Genomic DNA, 20,274 nt, shown 5'->3' on the forward strand with positions numbered 1-20,274 from the left:
ATGACACAATTCCTACATCAAGTTAATCCGTCATTCACCAGGGATTTTCATTTCTGTTTATTGAAGAATTTTTAACAATTGACAAATAGATTGGAAGCCAGTAGGAAAACAGAATTTACCTAACGGAAGTTGTTTTCATAGCCAATTTTGAGAAACTATATCCATTTCATAAATAACCAGTGTACAGATGAAGAGACAGAAGTATCAGGAAGTTAAATGACTTATCCAAGGTCACTGGTCACTGGTAGCTATCTCCTAGAAAAGAAGGACCCAAGGGAATGGGTTCCAGAACAGGTGAATTTTGAAATAGGGGAATAAGTGAAGAAAGGCATAAATCAGAGAATTCTAAATAGCCAGAGGCATTGGGTCCCTGGGGAAAGAGTTCCCAAAGAAGACTAGGTGCCAAATATGGTTTGATGGTGGTATTGGTGGCTGTGGTGGTGGTGATGTGGTTTGATGGTGGTGATAATAGGGCTGATGATGGTGGTGATGTGCTTTGATGGTGGTATTGGTGACAGTGATGGTAGTAATTGCTGTAATGATGCTCATGGTAGTAAAACACTCAGTATTAGCTCATTCATTCAACAAGTATTTATTGAGAATCTCCAGTCTAGGTACAGTTGTAAAAAAAACAAACAAACATAGTTTCTGCCTTCACAGAGCTTATAGTCTAACAGAGAAGACAGACTTGTAAGTAGAACATTTCAACACAGTATGGCAAAGTCTCTGATGAAATAAGCATAGGGTTGTAGGAGAAAGCAAACCTCTCAAGCTTTCCTCAGAGGTTTTCCAGGACAAAGCAGTGACCTAACAAATGTTGGGATATTGGATGAAAAGGTAGAAGAATAACTGACAAGGGTCCAGAGCAATAATAAGCCACGCTATTATTCATGGAAACCCTTTTTCCTTGGTGGAAATTACATCCAAATAGCCATCACCAAAAGCACTGCAGGAACATGTAGTCAGGGGAAACTTGCCCCTCTGGGGACTTATTTGTTTCAACTACAATTTTTTTAAAAAGTGACATTTTGGGGAAATTTTGGAAGGAAGGAGAGAAGAAAAAATGTCAATATGCTAGTTACATATTTTTAAATACCAGTCTTTACATTGTTGCCAGTCTGGGCCTTCCTGCTTCCCTTGAGGTGTACACATTTATTTTTAACCCTGGTCTTTTGCTAACATCGAAACAGGATGCCATCATTAATCCCCATTAATACCCTATTCTAACTGTGCCTTTTGGGAACTAACTCAAGGTTGAACTTTTTTTTTAACCAATCATGTTCGGTGTACTCTTTAGTGTTACAAAAAAAAAAAATCTTGCACTCCAGCTAGTAAATCAAACTGACCACTAGCGGAAGTATAGGTCCTGGAGTTCCCTAGGGCCCAACACAAGACGAATGACTGTAGACCTTGCAGGCAAAGTGGACTTCAGAGCTTCTGACCCCCAAGCATACGTGATCTCACAGATAAACTGAAAATAAAGCTACTTGTCGCTTTGTCCCTCTTTCTTCCCCTTCTTCTTGTCCCAGTATTTAGACTGTTATTTTTTTTTCTTCCAAGCATGAAAAAGACAGTCATGACATCACTCCTTTGATATTTTGCTAAACAGCTTCACAGGAAGCTACTACAGAACGGTGTTTTTATTTTTCCCCAGTTGTTTACTTGGTCATCTCGTAGAAAGCTTCACATTCAGCAAACCTCTTCATGCAACAAACTATTTCAACTATTCAGACTACATTTACAAATTCACTTGGGTTAGAAATTCCACCCAGTTACCCCAAATGAACTTTAGAATCAGAAATAAATACGTGAAGTCTAGTCCGTGATCATACAGACCAGCCAAAGCATAGCTCCCTAAAACTTTTATTTAAAAAAAAAAATACAAATGTTAAAGCACTACGTAACTGCTCCTCTGTTTTATAAGCAGCTAAGAACCCCCTTTCTTGGAGTGAATTGTCCTGGAGAAATCTGAGGACTCAGGTGCTTAAGAGCCATTGTCCCCAACCATTTCCCCACCGAGGAGCTTCTTCACGTTTCCCCTTACGGATCTTATTTTTGGAAAAATTTCCTCTATCAAAAAAGCATATTTATGTAATAATAACTTGCTTCCCCATTCTTGCGTCAGAGATTTATCTAACGGCCAAACAGAATTTCTCATGGGAGTGGTACATTCAGTGCAAGCACTCAGTGTGACTCGATGCCACCTGTGTGAAGGTAAAGATATGACTTCCATTGGTGTTTTGGAAAAGTGGCAATGACTCGCACGCCTGCATAATTTTGCAGATGCCTAAGAGTTAAAATTTCCAGGCTGGCGACCATTGCCTGATGTAGGTTCCTTCATGGATTTCAGCCCCCATCCAGAGTTTCTGGAGCTCTGATCCTACCTGCTTTCTTATCTTAAATTGTTATTTTCTGTCTCCATGATTCTTGCCCAGGAATGTCAAGAATGACATTCCTCACTCTGATAGAGGAGAAAAAGCTAGAGGTCTCTGTTGCTCTTGATAACCTTTCCAATCTCAATCAAGAGCTCCCACGGGTGGCAACTTTGGAGAATCTACCAGTTAGGATTAACGAAAAACGTGATTGTAGTTCAACAGGGTAAACTACTAATTCTAGTAAGTTTTTTTAAATCTTAAAGTTGGAGTCAAGGTACCCACAAGCACGGGAGGCCTTCCTAAGGTTTAGGAATGGCTAAGGGAATCCAGTGATGAATGGGAGGTACAGAGTCAGGACGATCTCTAGTTCCTTTCAAACTAAACATAATGCCGTAAGGTCACCTCATTCACCAGGGATTTTCATTTCTGTTTATCGAAGAATTTTTAACAATCGACAAATAGATTGGAAGCCAGTAGGAAAATAGAATGTACCTAACGGAAATTGTTTTCATAGGCAATTTTGAGAAACTGTATCCATTTCATAAATAACCAATGTGCAGATGAAGAGACAGAAGTATCAGGAAGTTAAATGACTTATCCAAGGTCACCCACCGGTCAAACTGGAAATGGATCTCAGGTTGCCTGACCCCACTATTCCACACACGATGTTACATGGCCCCTGTATTTGTCCTCTCCCTGTCCTCTCTCCGTATCACATGACCTCCTTGGGTACAAAAGTAATGCCTTTTACAAGCTCTGTCTCATTCAATCCTTCTCTTTTAAGTTGGGGTGGAGGGGTTGAGGAGACAAATGAACCGTTCAGACATCATTTTCGTCTCTTGTGGTTAAAAACTAGCAATGTAATGAAGTTTCCATTTGTGGGCAAACAGCTTGGTTTCTCAATTATTAAGGTTACATTTCTTATGCCTGTGCTCCCCATATTTTGGGAGAAAAACAGACATTTATTACAAGCCGTCTCTCGAATGTGATAATCACAGTCAATCTAAATGTCTGCTTTCCCCGAATTGCTTCCCGGAATGAGGTTTCAGGGCTACATCTATTTTGTAATCACATTGGCTATTTCTGAAACACGGGGCTGCTTCTCAGCACTCCTTCCAGGCTGTGCAGTCAGGGCTGCTCTGGTCTCCTGGGGCAGACATCCCCAGGATGGATAAATAGAAATGCAGCAAAGCCAGCACCGCCCTTTAGGATATGCCCTCTCAGGGCTATGCACTTTGCATCCCTTCTTGCCCTCTCTCCTTCCCCTCTCCTCTCCCTTGACATCCTTTTCCTTTCCTCTCCTTGTTCTGCTCTTTCCCTTTCCCATTCATCTATTCATCCATCCATTCCTTCATTCAGATATTTTTGGAGGTCCATTCTATACACCAGCCCTGCACCACACAGCAGCGGAATAGCAATGAAAAACAGCAGGCAATGCTCGGAAAGCTTAAAATCTCAGTATCTCTCTCTCTCTCTCTCTCTCTCTCTCTCTCTCTCTCTCGGTCCACCTTTTGTTATTTCTTTCACGATTGTCAATTAGTAAAATATGTTTGGACCAAATAAGAATCCTCAGTTACCAAGGGAGACAAGGTTAATAATCTCTAGTTGTAAAGATTTTCATAAAAAATGAAGCTAATTACCAACTCCTGTCAGAGCTTGTGTCAAGTCTATAAAGCAGAGCACATTTGCAGACAGTGGTTATACGCTTCGCAATATAGGTTAGGGTTAGCTCATGTGGTTTTTTATGTGTTTTTTGTGAAGTAAAATTTACATACAGTGAAATGTATGGGTATTAAATGTAACATTCAATGAGTTTTGATTGGGGTAATCACTACCCCAGTGTAACCAAAATATAAACATTACCATCAGCCCAGAAATTTCCCTCGTGCTCTCTTGTAATCATTCCACATCCCCAGAAGCAAACAACCACTATTCTGATTCCTTACAATAGATTTGACTGTGTTTTTTTTTTTTTTTTTGGCTGCATTGGGTCTTCGTTGCTGCGCGTGGACTTTCTCTAGTTGCGGCGAGCAGGGGCTACTCTTCATCGCGGTGCGCGGGCGTCTCATTGCGGTGGCTTCTCTTGTTGCGGAGCACGGGCTCTAGGCACGCAGGCTTCAGTAGTTGTGGCACACGGGCTTAGTTGCTCCGCGGCGTGTGGGATCTTCCCGGACCAGGGCTCAAACCCGTGTCCCCTGTGTTGGCAGGTGGATTCTTAACCACTGCGCCACCAGGGAAGTCCGATTTGCCTTTTCTTAAATCTCACATAACTGGATTCATACAGTATGTACTATTTGGGGCTGGCTTCTTCTACTCAGTCAATTCTTGCACGTGTCTTCAATGTGTTCCTTTGCACTGGCAAGCAGTATTTTATCGTATTCTATATCCCAGTTTGTCTATCTGTTCACCTGCTGATGGACATCTGAGATGTTTCCAGTTTGGGCCTCTTATGAATAAAGCTGTTAGGAACACTCTGGTACAAGTCACTTTGTACATACACTTTCGTATTTCTGAGGTAGGTAGTTAAAGATGGCATGTCTAAATCACAGGGCATGTATATGTTTAACTTGATAAGAATCTGCCAGTTTTCCAAAGTGATTGGAACCCTAGAGTGTCACGGACACAATTTGACACCTGCTGTACAACTTCCACCTACAATTAAGATTCATCTCCACCAGACTGTACCTGGGGGCTTGTTCACAAAACCTGGAAAGACTCTTCTTCAAGGAATAGTCCTTCTCCTTCTCAAATTTAGCTCTCCACCTTTGAAACTAGTTTATGTTGCCCCAAATTCACTTCCAATGGTCTTTGAAAAACTACTATGGGCAAGATTAGGTATAAAACTGTATTCTATAAGAATTAGAAATCCTAGCCTTTATGAGAACACAACTTTTAACATTGAAATTTAACGGCATATAATAGGTTTATAACAGAGAAAAGTCACCTTATCATAGCCGTATAAAATGTGCACACAGGATAAGAAAAATACCTTTACATATTTAAAAAGAAGCACCAAAAAATAGTAATTATACAGACTGTAATGGACCTAAGCCTTGAATTCAGAGAGGCAGCCCACCCAACTGGGCATAAAAAGAATTTTAACTATTCTCTCCCTTAGGGTAAATATTTGAGAAAATTCTAAACATTTTTAGAAGTATAAAGAAGAAAATAATAATTATATTTATTCTCTCTGCAAGAATTGAGCACAGCATCTTGGCATATCTGCTTCCAGCTTTTTATTTTTTATTTTTTTTTTTTTTTTAATTTTTTTTTTTTTATTTTTATTTTTTTGCTTCCAGCTTTTTAAATGAAAGGTCTTTTTAATTTTTTGGTTAAAAAAATGATAATGCTTTCTAAAAAAGAATTCAGACAATTCAGAAAAATTTTAAGATAAAAGTTAAAAAAAAACCTTCCCTCAAAAAAATCACCCCTAATTTCACCATCAAGAAATAACCATTATTAATATTTGATGTACATCATTCCAACTAGATAGATATTTAAATAAACAAATATAGTTTTAAGATCATAAATGGTATTTTACTATATATGCTAGTATAATTACAAGGTATTATACTTACTTTTTATAGCCTTATTGAGCTATTGTTGACATACAATAAAATGCACATGTTTAAAATGCACAGTTTGATCATTTTGATGCACCCGTGAAACCATCACCAAAATGGAAATAATAAATACATCCATCACTGCTCAGAAGTTTCCTTTGTAATTTCTCCCTTTTGCAACTTCCTGCTTTGTCTACCATTCCCAGGCAATTACTGTTCTGCTTTCTGTCATTACATATTGATTTATGCTTTCTATAATTTTATATAAGTGGAATCATGCAGTATGTGCATTTTTTGTCTGGCTTCTTTCACGCTTCTTTATCTCATTTTGAGATTCATCCATGTTACTGTTTGTATGAGCAGTTCCCTCCTTTAATTTCTGAGTAGTGTTCCATTGTATAGATGACCCACAATTTGTTTATCCATTCACTTGCTGATGGACATTTGGGCTGCCTCCAATTTTTTCCTCTTACAAAAAGCTAGGAATATTCATGTGAAAGTCTTTGTATAGACATAAGCTTTTATTTCTCTTAGATAAATACCTACGAGTAGGACGGCTGGGTCACATGGTAGGTATATGTTTAATTTTTAAGAAACTACCACGATGGGTTTACCATTTTACGTTCCCACCAGAAGTGTATAAGAGTCCCAGGTGCTTGCGTCTTCCCCGACACTTGATATGATCAGTCTTTAATTTTAGACTTTCTAATAGGTGTGCAGTGCTATCTCATTGTGGTTTTAATTTGCATTTCCCTATAACTAGTGATGTTGAGCATCTTTCGTCGTGCTTATTTGCCATCCATATATCTTCTTGGATGTAGTATCTCTTCAATTATTTTGCCCATGCCCTTAAATTTTGTTCATTTTCTTATTATTGAGTTTCAAGCATTCTTTACATATTTTGGATACAAGTTCTTTATCACATATATTATTTACAAATGTTTTCTCCCACTCTGGACTAATCTTTTCATTCTCTTAACTATGTCTTTCAAAGAGCAAAAGTTCCTAATTTGATGAAGTTCAATTGGTAAATATTTTCTTTATGGATCCTTCTTTGGTATCACATCTAAGGAATCTTTTGCCTAATCGAAAGGCACAAAATTTTCCCCCTATGTTTTCTTCTGGAAATTTTTATACTTTTTTAGTTTTTATACTTAGGTCTATGATCCATTTTGAGATAATTTTTAATATGGTTCAAGGTATAAATCAAAGTTCATTTTTGCATATGAATATCCAATTGTTCCAATACCGTTTGTTAAAAAGATTATCCTTCGCCCATGGAATTGCCTTTGCAACTTTGTCAAAAATCAGTTAACTATAATTCTAGGGTCTACTTCTGTGTTCTCTACTGTGATCCATTCGTCTGTTTGTTTGTATTTATGCTGAATGGTATCATTCTACTTAATAAAGTGTTACATTTAATTTGTTTTATTTAATTTTATTAAATTTTACTTTCACACAAGAAAAAACTGAATTACGACAGAAGAAACTGTTAAACTTCAAATAAATATTTCTTTACTACAAGAAATATTATTGCCTAACAGATCCCTCTAAGGTTATTAGAAAATTATGAAAACCATTAAAAGAATAAAGTAATTATATGTTTTAAATTATGTTTTAGGTAGTGTTGGTTAACTAAGAGAGATGAACACATTAAAACATCAGTACTTCCATTCTTCCTTTCCTCTTTCCTCCCTCAGGTCTAATTTTTTTCTTAGGATTATCATTGTTTTTACATTATCAAGTTTTAAAATTCATATTCATTCTGTTACTGTGATTCCCAAAGATTTTTGAACGTATGTGGATTTTTCTCACCCCTGGATCTTTACCACAGAGTCTCTGTTACTGGGATCTGTGCTAGATTCATCCCTTAATTATCTTGATATCACTTTTCAAGTGGTTTGGTTGTGATGGGTCCTGTGTTCTCTGAGATCCTTCATGTTTGAAAATGTGTGCTGGTTGTCCTTATACTCACAGAACAGCTTAGCTGTGCATAATATTCTTGGGTCCACCCTCCTCTCAGGACCATGCAAATGTGGATGACATCAACTGGTTGTTCTGGAGAAGTCTAAAGACAGCCCTGTTTTCCCCTTATTGTTAATTTGCATTTTCTGTCTGTAGGACTGAACAATTATTTCTTTAACCATAAGTTCAACTAGATTAATTAATTAAAGTTCCTAGGTAGTGAGCGTTCTGCATCAAATTACCCTGGAGCTCAGATTGCTCTTCCAATGTATAGATTCAGTGTTTCCTCAATTAGGTAAAATTTTCTTATATTATGTCATGAATATATCTTCTGTTTTATTTGTTGGGTTCTCTATTTTAAGGATACTAATTATCCTTATGTTGTATCATCCTTGTCTTCCATAACTATTAGCTTCTCTCTAATAACTTCATCTCTTTATCTTTTTCATTAGCATTTTCTTCACCTCAAGCTTTTCTTCTATGTCATTAATTTTATTTTGAACATTATCTATTCTGTTTCTTACAGTTTATAATTTATCTTTAGTTGCATGATGATGTGAGTTGGTGCCCAATGTGTTCCTTTAGGTCTGTGATCTCCTAGGAGGTTGTGAGAAACTCCTGTATGTTCCTTAATTTTGTTTTCTTCCATGTATAGTTTTTCCATTCTCTCTCTTTCCTCTTTGCTTTTCTTTTTATTCATGCTCATACTTGCATAACTCTTCTCCAAGTGTTCTATTTGCTGTAACATACTGTAGATAAAATCTTGACTCTCCAATCCAAGATTAGTTTGATTTAACCTCTGAACTACAGTTTGAGGCCAATGTATTTCATTCTACTCTTTTGTACCCCGAGACAGACTGGAGCAGAGGAGGGAGTTTAGCTGACGAGATGGCAAACTCTGTTAAAATCCTTGGGCTCTGCTCTTTCTTTTAGGATTCTGTTAAATTTCTCATTCTAGAGTCTACTCTACCTAATTGGAGGTAGATCTCCTTCCCACATGGAGATACCTCTCAGGCTTTGTATCATTTCTCCACTGTAGTCCCAGAATCTCTACCTTTTAAGGGACGCAGACCCTTTTTCACCCACTTCTCCACAGCAGTCATTTCCATGATTCTCGTCAGAACAAGGAAAAGATCAGCATTTTAATTCAGTTTGTTTCTTTCCACATTTTGAAATACAAATGAGCAACCTCAGGATTTTGGTGACTTGACAGTAGGGCTTCTGAAGCCCTGGTGGTCAGGGTTAGAAGCTGAGCCAAGCTGCCCCTCTGCCACACTCCAAAATCCTCCCCTTTTCTTGGATCAGGTTTTGAAGTTTACTGAATTATGTTATGCCACTGAGGTTGCCGATAGTGACTTTCAAAGGGGCTGGTTTTTTCATTTTTTCCAATATTGTAGGTATTATGAGAGGACAGTTTAGTGAAACCTTAATGAAGTTGAATAATGCTCCCTGTCCGAAGTCCTGGGCTCATATTTTCTTGTTGACCACCAGTGATGCAAGACCAAGACATTTCATTCTGTCACTGGTTCAACTCAGAGTTCATGATAGGGTGCTCACAGTCAACTGTGTCCTGACAAGGGACCGGAATGCCCTTGAAGTGTCCCCCAAGCATATCTTATTGTCTAGGGTGGGGGCTATTATTTAACCATTTACATCTGTCACTAAAGACTTATCTCTTTCCTTATCTAGGCTCCCCAGAAATCAATATTCTAATTAGAAAACAGTAGCTAATCTGGCTAAATGCTAATAAATGAGAGCTGTGATTTATCCAGCAACAGGGAGACAGCTCAGCATTAAGAATTAAAAGGTCTGTAGAGGAGAGAGCTCTTCTTTCCCTTACTCTTCCCTTTGGCTGATTGGGTTCGGCTGTATGCTATAAATAACACTTTTAATTAATGGCTGTCTGTTTGAAAATCAGTCATCAGAACCATAATTTAGGAACTTTTACCTCTGAGATTCATTGCTCTATCCCATTTCTCAATGATAAGGATAAGAAACTGGTAATGTGAGTTAAAGCTGAATCTACCTACTCACAAATACCAAACCACATCATAGCCTACCAAGGTACTCTTCAGGCTTCACTATAATAGATGCAGATGTAAATAATCAGTTCAACTGCAAGGAGAATTATTGATCATGAATAGAACCAGAATTGTTGGCTAAACCCTGCTGCACTCCAGTCATTTCATGGAGTTACAGGATAAAGTCAAAGTTAACCTCAAAGGAAGGAGTTTGCAGTGAGTTGAATGGGGTCCTTCAGTAATCTCTAACGGATTAATTTTTTTCTACATTAAACAAATTAACTGTTTAGTTACCTTCCCTTTAACCTAACTGGACAGAGTCAAAGGGGAAAAATAGAAGTTGCTTGCACATCTTAAGTGTTTTCTTCCAGTAGTTTCTACTTTGTCCAATATTGCCTACTTACATGATACTTGCAGTAGATCCTTGAACTTGCCATATTTCTTCATGACACCAAGCAATTATTCAAACTCTCTCTACCATGTAGATAACCTTTTCTGGACCTCAGCCCCTCCAGACCTAGCTTTCATGTCATTTTCTCTATCCAGCCCACAACCGTCACCACACCCTCCAATCTAATAAAACTGATTGCTCCTTCTGTTGGGGCCCGACTCACCCTGTACATCTTTCTGTATTAATATTGATAACATTTACTTCTGCTTGATGGGTTTTCGACCATCTCTTTTCACAGAGAAGATCTTACTCGTACTCAGATGTGCAATGCCTATATGCTTGTTGAATATACAACGGATTATTCAGCAGCTATTGAGCGCCTGCTCTTGGCCAATACCTGCTAGAAGTCAGAAAGGCATCGATTTTTATCTCTGTTCTCAATGTACTCACGACCCCCTGGGGAGGATAGACTTTTATAAACACTAAACTCAGCAGGCCTAAGAGAGGGGTCTGGGCAAGTGCTGGGGGTGGGCTGTTAATTAGCAAGGCCATGAACACATAAACAAATCACCATATTTTAATATCTCTTCTATGGTTGTCATAATCCAAACACACCTGCTTCAATCATATGTTCTACATTGCTTACTAATGTCTTTTCAGTGTAGTCTGAACCTATGCTTCTCAAACTAATGTGCACAGAAGTCACCTGGGGATTTTGTTAAAAGCCAGGTTCTGATTTAGTAGGTCTGGGGAGGAGCCTGAGAGTCTGCATTTCCAACCAGTTCCCGGGCATTCCACTGCTGTTGGTCCACAGACCACATGTTGAAGAGCAAAGGCTATAAACCATTGTCATGTCAACATATAGACATTGTTAAAGTGCCATCAGTTTTTGGAAAAACTCCCAATGCTCCCCACCTAGAAATTCTTCTGACTGTAATTAAACATCATGAAAGCTACAGCAAAGGAAGTAAGATGCAGCAGTGACCCCCAAGAAACTGACAGGATGCCTTGAAACTGTTCATTCCTGCCCCCTGTTTTATTGTCTAAACACGAAAGATTCCTGCACTTGAGGTCTGCTGCTACCAAATGACTGTGGTCTGAACGTGTAGCCAGGTTTTCCCAAATATTCAAGATTGCCATTCTTTGCTTAAGTCTCCCCTATATTTAAACTATAATACCCCAGGCCCTTTATGTATTATAACTGGAGATATCTTTGAACAAAATTATGCAACTTTAATCACCTTGAGCAATCATAAAGAAAATACTTCTGTAATGCAACTTCTTAAAAAACAAACTCTTCAAGGCACCCATGGGAATCTAATTTCTTATTAATTCTTAATGGTTCCTATGACAGCATCTGCTTACTTTTTCAATTTATTAGAGTCTGCCACCCATCCTCAAAGTCAAAACTCGTTAGACCATGAGACTCTGGGCCCCCACTCAAACATCTTCTGTCATTTGTCAGCTTTTAACTCTCCTTCTATCAAGACAAGATCCCTACTTGAGCTGTCTTCTTTTGTAGGTCTTCCTCACACATTCTCCAGCACCATTCCAACCAGACCAAGGGCCCTGTGTGTATCTTCTCCCAAGCACGTAGGAAACATGACAACTCTTCCTGCCTGCTTTTCTACACCACCTTACGACAATCATACGCTATATAAGAGGGAGTCTTGGTTATTTGGTTTCCCCTCGCACTCTCATCATCACATCTCTTTCCCTGACAAATAACAGTGAACTGAACAGAAGTGGAACCGTTTTCATCACGCAGGAATACAGAAGGCACTGGAAGCCTTAGCTTGCCCAGCGTCAGAGTCTGGAGAGGACTCTTCTAAATGACCTTGACCCCTTCTCACCTCTCATGGTCTCATTTAGATTAATGCCAAGGATGATGAAGGCGTCATCGCTGGATGCTGGGACAATGTCTATGCTTATGGCATCCCCCCATCAGCTTGGACTGGAAGTGTTGACATCCTGTTGGAATACAGGAGTTCTGAGAATCCGGTCCGCTACGGTCAGTGCTGGGTTTTTGCTGGTGTCTTTAACACATGTAAGTATCCAGTTGAGTAATATATTTTTAATGCAAAGGAAATTTCACCTCAAGACATTTTATCTATAACCTGGCAAAGCGACCTAGCGAGCTCTGTTGGACCTATAGAACTTGTGGGTGGCTGTTCTGGGGTGCAGCCAATGCATAATTGAATTGTACTTGGTCAGATATGCTCATAGTTTCTCTTTGACTGCCGAAGCTTTAGAGAAAGAATGATGGACTATTTCCTACACAATCCATCGTTCAATACCCAGAGAAATGGAGTGTCTCCGGGGCCACGTAAGGATGTGAGGGATAGGCTATGCCCTTTTATTTCTTAGTAATCCCCACATTTTAAAAGTCTCAATTAGCAAAACTTAAAATAATAAATAATAAGATATGTACCGCTTGTTATTGAGCAGTCTTGTAAATATGCTTATTTGCTTACTGTTAATCACTGAGAATTTTCTAAACATACCCACTTAGTTTTTACTCCAGCTATGGAAGAGACTGTGGCAGGTGGGCTCATTTTCTTTCTCGTGTGTGAGTCTCAATGCCCCTGAGCAATTAGATACCAGAACTTAATGAATGTTCGGTACTCCCCAACTTCCCCTTTTGCTTTTAATCCACCCAACATTCCAATCCATAGAGGAAAACATATGGGAACAGAATTGTTCTCTTCAGCCTCATGCATCATTTTTCAATATGGCATTTGTCTGTCCCGGCCCAGACAATGTTACTGTTAATTCAGTGGGTATTTTAAAAAAAACATTTATTTCAGTATGTCTTCATCATTGGTAATGATTTTCATTCACATGCCATTTCTACAGCTCCGTAAAAAAAAAAAAAAAATTAAGCTCAAGTCAAAGTGTCCTTTCTGCTGGCTCGTTAATAAGACTGTTTTACCCAGTTAGCATGTTTTTGAATCAGAAAAATCAAGGAGGATCTGGAGGCTGGAAGCCAGGATGAGACTATTTTTTTATAAATGATTATGAAGCCTGTCAGTTTCAGCTCAAAGTTGTGACCGTCTGAGAATTAGTCAGAGATCCAAGTGGAAAGAAATCATGAGTTTGGGTTGTGTGTTTTGTTTCTCCATGGCGTCAAACTGGATAAGATTATTTCCTTAGCCATTTGCGTATACCCAAGGGCTAAAGGAATATGTATTTCCTGGGAGCAATGAACGGCATTGTAGCCAATGTGTCAGTGTCCTAGAAGGGCTGGTCTCTCAGGTTCCACATGGAAGCCTGAACTTCACGAAGGGCTACCAGTTGGAGGTAGGCCCCCTCCCTCATGGCTCCCAAGCCAAGACTAAGTACAGGGTGTTTGGTGGAGGCAGCCTCTCTTAGGAAATGATCCCAGGAAAAGAGAAAGGACTCCCCACGTCCTCCTGATGCCTGCAGTTTCACTCTCCCGGTGTAATTCCTTTAGGTTTAGAACCAGGTAAAATAGTAAACACCTTCCATTCATGTATGCTTTCTGTATAAAAGTGTCCTCGGATCTCTTCCTGAACGCAGACTTTGGTGATAAGAAAAGGCAGAGGCCCAACGTGGGATGTCACTGTGAGGATAAACCTGAAAAGGAAATTTGGAGGGAAGGAGGCACTGGTGCCCCCATGTCAAACTTCACCTGTCTTAAAATTATGAGTTCGGCAGATTCTGTGATCACGTGAATTAGTGTTAAGCTAGAAATAGAACTAGAGTGCCAATCATTTCTTTGGTAAAACTGTAGCAAGTGTAGGGGCTATAAATCCATAGAGGAAGATGGAAGTGAGAGGCGGGTGGTAGCTGCCATCGGTGACGTTTGGGGTGTTAAGATTAAGTCATTGACATATACGCACCGCTATATATACAATAGATATCTAATACGGACCTGCTGTAGAGCACAGGGAACTCTGCTCAATACTCTGTAATGACCTGTGTGGGAAAAGAATCTAGATAAGAGTGGATACATGTATATACATAACTGATTCACTTTGCTGCACAGCAGAAACTAACACCACATTGTAAACCAACTACGTTCCAATAAAAATCAATTTAAAAAAGATTCAGTCATTTAATGAGGACCCTTGAGTCTCTACCAGACTCAAGTTTGGACTTCCAAGGTTGTTCTATTGAAGGAGGTGGATAGTCTTTGGTTAAAAATGCTAAACAATTCTGAGAGGAAAAAAAAAAAAGGGAAGGCAAGTCATTAATCTTAAAAGTGTCAGCTGAATTATTTTCAATGAGCCCTGAGGTCTGGCGTCCTGGCAGCCAGGGAGGGCATTTGGATTAAGTTTAATCAATAGGTGCATATACGGCAAGGGAGGCATCCAGGTAATTTATTATCTAACGATTAAAATGAACCTGTGCTGTCACCCTCCGCCAAGTGTCACAAGAGCATGTTCCAGCCAGGAAAGCAAACCGCACTGAGGGTCTGCTTGGTAAATTCCTAACTTCCTATTAGCTGGGGTTTTAAAATTTTATTTTCAGAAATTTAGTCCATTAGTTGGACTAAAATAATCCTACTTTGATGATATTATGATTAGCAACTAAACAATCGGAAGCCTGTTCCTGGGATCCCATTCCCACTGGCTTCATTTGGTGCCAACTGCAGTTTGCATGATCAAGCAGCAAGGCTTCTCTCTGCAGCCCTGATCCTTGACAATAGGCCCCCTTCCTCAGTGTGGGACGTTTGAGAACAACACGTCCATGTTGGTAAAGAAGAAGGTCCCTTCTGAGAAGGGACTGTTCACTCTGTATTTATTAGATCTTGGTGATGTGTTTAGTTGTGGTCCGTCTTTCTTTCCTGCAGTTTTGCGATGCCTGGGGATACCAGCGAGAGTCGTTACCAACTATTTCTCAGCCCATGATAACAATGCCAATTTGCAGTTGGACATCTTCCTGGAAGAAGATGGGAATGTGAACTCCAAACTCACCAAGGATTCAGTGTGGTGAGTTTGATTTACAAGGGCATTTGCTGATATCAAATTGAAGTGACATACATTTACCAGGAGACAGAGTCGGTCTAATGTTTCTTTCTATTTTAAGGAGCCTTCGATACCATAGGCAGAAATGTCTGATTGTCAGAGATTGTTTTTAGCTAATGAATGAGAAATGTTACTGAACAGGCAGTTTGGGCTTCTGATAATAGAGATCGATCATCCCATTACGAAAGCAACCACTGGAAAAGGCCATGGTTTTAGTGGCCAGAGCCTATACTAGTTCCTCTCTACCTTAGTATATGACTATTATGGTGAACGGCAGAGACACAGAAACCAAGCATTCTCTACTCTAAGAGTAAGATAGACAACGTTTACTAAGCACTTACTGTGTACCAGTCTCTGTGTGAGCATGATCTTATCTAAGCTTTGTAAGTTTTATCAGGTGGGTGCTTATTAATATTCCATTTACAGATGAGGAGACTGAGGCACAGAGAGGTTAAAATAATTTTCTCAAGGTCATACATCCGGTAAGCTCAGAATAAAACCCAAGAGCATTTGACCCTAAACCACAACCTTTGTTTTTTTTTGGCCTTTGCCATATAGGATTGCTCTTTGAATGTAAAGACGTGGTTCTTCCGATCTGTGACCTCATCTTTCATTCAGAGATAGAAGTGGAAATAAAACTGAAATTATTACCAGATACCAACCACACAGTTTTTTCACTGCCCTGAACAGCTATATCACAAGCTGGCTGCAGGGAGTTTAGGATTCCAAAGAAATTTCTTTTTTCCATTGGGACCCACTCAGTGCAAAACAATATTCTAAAAAGAGGGGGAAGAAAATCCCAAGAGTCCAAATGTAACGGATATTTACAAAGGTCTGTATGGGAGGGAAATTGCCAGGCGTTGAACTCAGTGGAATTTAGCTCAGTGGAGCCAAAAATGTGTCTCCTAGAGTGGTTCTTTAGAAGCAGTAAAGCTAAAACACTGTCGGTTGTAAAAGCATCCAGACGGGGATGGTAGGAAGTTATAAGCTCATTTTAAGAGAAATTAAAAGTTAGAAGTGTCTTAACTCCCCCGTGTTACAGGAATGGAGCGCACTTGTAGGAGCAGTATTAACTCACCAGCGCCGGTAAACGTTCATTTGAGAATGTGGAGAGCAGGAAATCGCTGAACTAGTCGCAAAGCACTACTGTGAATAAAAAACACTGCAGTTCATCTGCAGGGAATGAGCTGAGCAATGGCAAGCTAGCAGCGGCTATAGCCAAGACCCCTGTAAACTGAACGGCACGTTGAAGCACCACTTAAGCCCTTGGAATTACAGCACAGCAGCCCTGTATGTATATGGAATGACAAAAACAGACCCAAATAGCCACCCCCTAAGCCTGCTGTGACAGTCAAAAATGGCAAAATAAGAGTTATTTGGCATCCTGCACTGCTCACCTCTTCCTTACACACCCCGCCGCCCCGCACACACACACTCACTCACTCAATGCCCTTGAAGCCAACTGCCGCTCAAAATTATTCCTCCCGATTCCTTGATCCGAAGGCCTCCCACCGTAAATCCCCACGGGCACCCCAGCAAATAACCTCATGAGGCTGCCCCTCACTAAATTGATACAGAAGTGTGAAGCTGATAGACCTTGTTCTTGGTAACCCTTTCCTCTTTCAGCTCTCTGCTCCGAATTCCTTTCCCTGTTTCTATCACCCTTGTTCCTTCATTGTCTTCCCCAAATATCCCATCACCCTGGGACCACGTTCCCTGGTCTGGGGCCCTCCTCCCCCTCCTCCACAGCCAGACCACTGCCCCAGGCTTCTCGTCTTCCCTTTGCTTGGCTCACAGAGGTTGGCTGACGGTCTGACTAACTGAATGACGGATGTTACCCTAACTTGGGACACGCCAGACCGTGGAGCAAAGGCATTAAAGGGCTCCGTCGGGTCTGGGTCATGCACCAAGCAGCTGTGTGACCTTGGGCAAGGCACAACCTCTCTGTGCCTCTCTTTCGTCCTCTAAATTGGAGATGACAGAATTTCCAAGCATAACAGGTGCCTAATGACTGTTAGCTGCTGTTATTGTGTTCATTGCTAGTCGCACAGCTGGAATTTCTTGGAGGCAATATGTTGCCATCAACCTAAGCACCTTGAAGCAGTCAGAAGAAGAGGGGTGCCCGGTGTCCTAAGATGACTGTGCTATTTCTGTCACTTTGGGGCATTTTAAAAACAAAAGCAGAGACTTTGCCTCCTCAGTGCAAACACCAGTGAACCCTGGAAGTTATAGAGGTTCCAGAAAACCAAAAGTTATTTCTAAGCCCCTCCCTGATTGAGGAGGCTGGACACGTCCAGCCTGTCCCTGGACACGTCCACCAGTTTATGGTCACCACAGCCGCCCCCCCACATCAGGCTCTGGCTTGGGCAGTCACTGGCTGTGTGACCTTGAGAAAATGGCTTTACCTCTCTGAGCTTCCTCATCAGTAGAATGAGGGTAAACTTAGCAGTTACCAATTAAATGGCAATTTAATGAGGCAATTTAAGGTACTTCCCACAGTGCTAGGTCCAGAGGGAGTGCTCAGTTGGCACCTGCTGATGAGATTAGTAATGACCACTGGTAAGAAATGGGGGCTACCTGAGCTGCAGGGTTGGCGAGCAGGGGTGGGGCTGGGGACAGAAGGCTGACAGAGGCTGAGGCGGGGCGGGGAGGGTTCGGTCGGCATCGGCTGACCACCAAGAGGCCGGTGCAGCATGGCTGGTAACACGTGGCCTGGCAGATTTCCGAGCAGGGGCCTGAGGAGCCACCGGCCTCACCCAAGCCCCCCAGCCTCACTTCCGTCCGCAGGCTCCACTCAGACAAACTCTTGGTTGTACGTGGCCCCTGCCCACCTCTTTCTAAAGGAAGCCACAAGAATGATTTCCTGGTTCTCTCTCCTGTGTCTCCACCATCTCTTCGACACTGAGGTCCTGATGGTACAGGATGTGGTAAATTAATTTGTCCAGTTGGGTCTGGGGGACCCACGGCATCCTCTTTTCCACGGCTCAGCTGGGTCCCGTGTCCCCAAAGCAGAAATAAGGCAGCACGAGGGTTCAGAGGGAGAGCTCCAGGGTGCATGCGAAGGTGTGTTGTTCTCAGTGGGATCCAGAGCCGAGAGGGGTGAAGTCTGGATTTCACCCCGCGCTCTCACCCTTTCCCTTTACCACCGCAGACCATCCAGCACCGACTGCTAACAGGCCTGCTTCCTGGCCTGCCACCTTAGGTCCCTGCATGTGTGTTTCCTCTCCCAGACGGCCTCACCTTGCCAGGGGCAGCAATTTTGGCCAGAGTGGGCATGCTGTTGATGCCGACAGAGGGAAGAGTGGGCTTCTTAGCGATTCAGGAGAGGGGGGCACCGAGGAACCCTAGAAGGGCACAGCTGGGCAGCCGAATTGCACCTCGGGTTCCCAACTGAAATTCCAGGAGGGCCAACGCAAGGTAACATATCCTGGAAGGAGCAGTTTAAGCCTCCTGTCCCCAGCGTGCTGATGGGTTTGGAATTATGCGTAACCTCTGGGGGGTGGCATCCATGAATCACCGTGGACGGTTTAATGAAGATGCATGTGCAATGTCCGGCTGCAATCCAAACGGTGAATAGGGATACGGGGCTCACAATGGGCAGGAGTAAAGTGACCCTTTCTCCACCCCCTGAAAGAACTCAGCTTGGTCACCTCATCATACGCCGGTCACAGTGGAAACGGAAACAATTTTAAAAGAAAGGGATGGTGGCGCTTATTAGGGTCATGAAAGGTATTTCAGTAAAAGGCTTCTCTCCTTCTAAATGAAAGTGTTATCCTGTGTCCTACTGCTGGAGAGGATGTAGCCAGATTTGATGATTCTGGGTGAAAGATCTGTGCCCACCTCTTGAATTCCCTCCACCAGTATGCAACCCCCATGGGAGAAGCATTGTCTGATGTATTTTACTTTTGTTTGGCCAACAGGGTGCAAGGCAAAGAGCAAGGACTTGATAAATGGAATTGGTTGGAAAAAATTTTAAATGCTCATTTTACAGATAAATCTCATTTAATTCATTCAACAAACACTATTAGACACTAATACTTCCAAATACCAGGTGCTAAGGATTCAGAAGGAAATTAACTAGGTCTCTGCCCTTGAGGAGGTCCATCCAGTGTTCACGAGTGAAACAACCACATACAGTACACTCTATACAAATATAAGGTGGGCTAGAAGGTGAGCCAGGAGTCACGGAGACGAGGGGAAGGGGCTTCCGTCCTAAACCCGGGGGAGCAGGGGGAAGGCTGTTCACATGGTCAGCGGCCGTAGGCTCAAAGCCGTTATCCCCCTGCAATCTTCTGGCTGTGCTGTTCACAGATGGAATGCCCAGGAAATGACCTTGGCCCACAGATAAAGCTCAGGGGTATAAGTCTAAGGGGCTGAGATGAGACAACCAGAGGTCAGTCTGTTTCAAGGACCAGGCGGGAAGGAACGGAATTTCATACAGAGTTATCCCATATTATTATGACTACAGTTGTTGAATATTGAAACTCACTCTCTCAAGACCCAGCCCCTTGCCACTCCTTCTTGTATGACCCCAAGAACACCTGCCTCTTTGTCATCTTCCTGAAAGGGCTAATGTCCCCAAGGCTGTACATTCACAAGAGGCAGATGGAGTCAATACTGTTTGGGGATGGGGATGGGTCACTATTACCATCTATCGCCACCTCTCCCGCTTCCCTACCCTCTGGGCGCTGTCCAATCCCAGGTTCTGCCTCCTTTAAGACAAACCCACCCCTCACTCTTAGTTTTCGAGGGTCCGACAGTCAACGGTGTTCCAGAGTCCCTCTTGGCGCCAACAGCTTCCTAGACCCTGACTCCTTCTCGCCCCTCTTCTGGGCCTCTCCTTCACGTGCCCCTTTCCATCCTGCTCACATTCCCAGAGGAAGGTCTGCATCTCTGGACGATGGAGTTCCAAGTGGGGTGGGTAGAAGCATGTGCTGCTCGTGCCCTCAGGATGTGAAGAGAAGGGGC

The 20,274-nt window shown here is 41.7% G+C and overlaps 1 protein-coding gene across 1 annotated transcript in view; it reads left to right on the forward strand.

Moving 5' to 3' along the window:
• Window positions 1-20,274, forward strand: part of F13A1 (coagulation factor XIII A chain) — a 140,447-nt gene that overhangs the window by 67,631 nt on the left and 52,542 nt on the right. The window contains exons 6-7 of the mRNA XM_068558050.1: window positions 12,188-12,362; window positions 15,132-15,270. Coding sequence (XP_068414151.1) covers window positions 12,188-12,362; window positions 15,132-15,270 — 314 coding nt within the window. The remainder of the gene's footprint in view (window positions 1-12,187; window positions 12,363-15,131; window positions 15,271-20,274) is intronic.

This window comes from Eschrichtius robustus, chromosome 12, assembly GCF_028021215.1.
Source record: "Eschrichtius robustus isolate mEscRob2 chromosome 12, mEscRob2.pri, whole genome shotgun sequence".
Classification (NCBI taxonomy): domain Eukaryota; kingdom Metazoa; phylum Chordata; class Mammalia; order Artiodactyla; family Eschrichtiidae; genus Eschrichtius; species Eschrichtius robustus.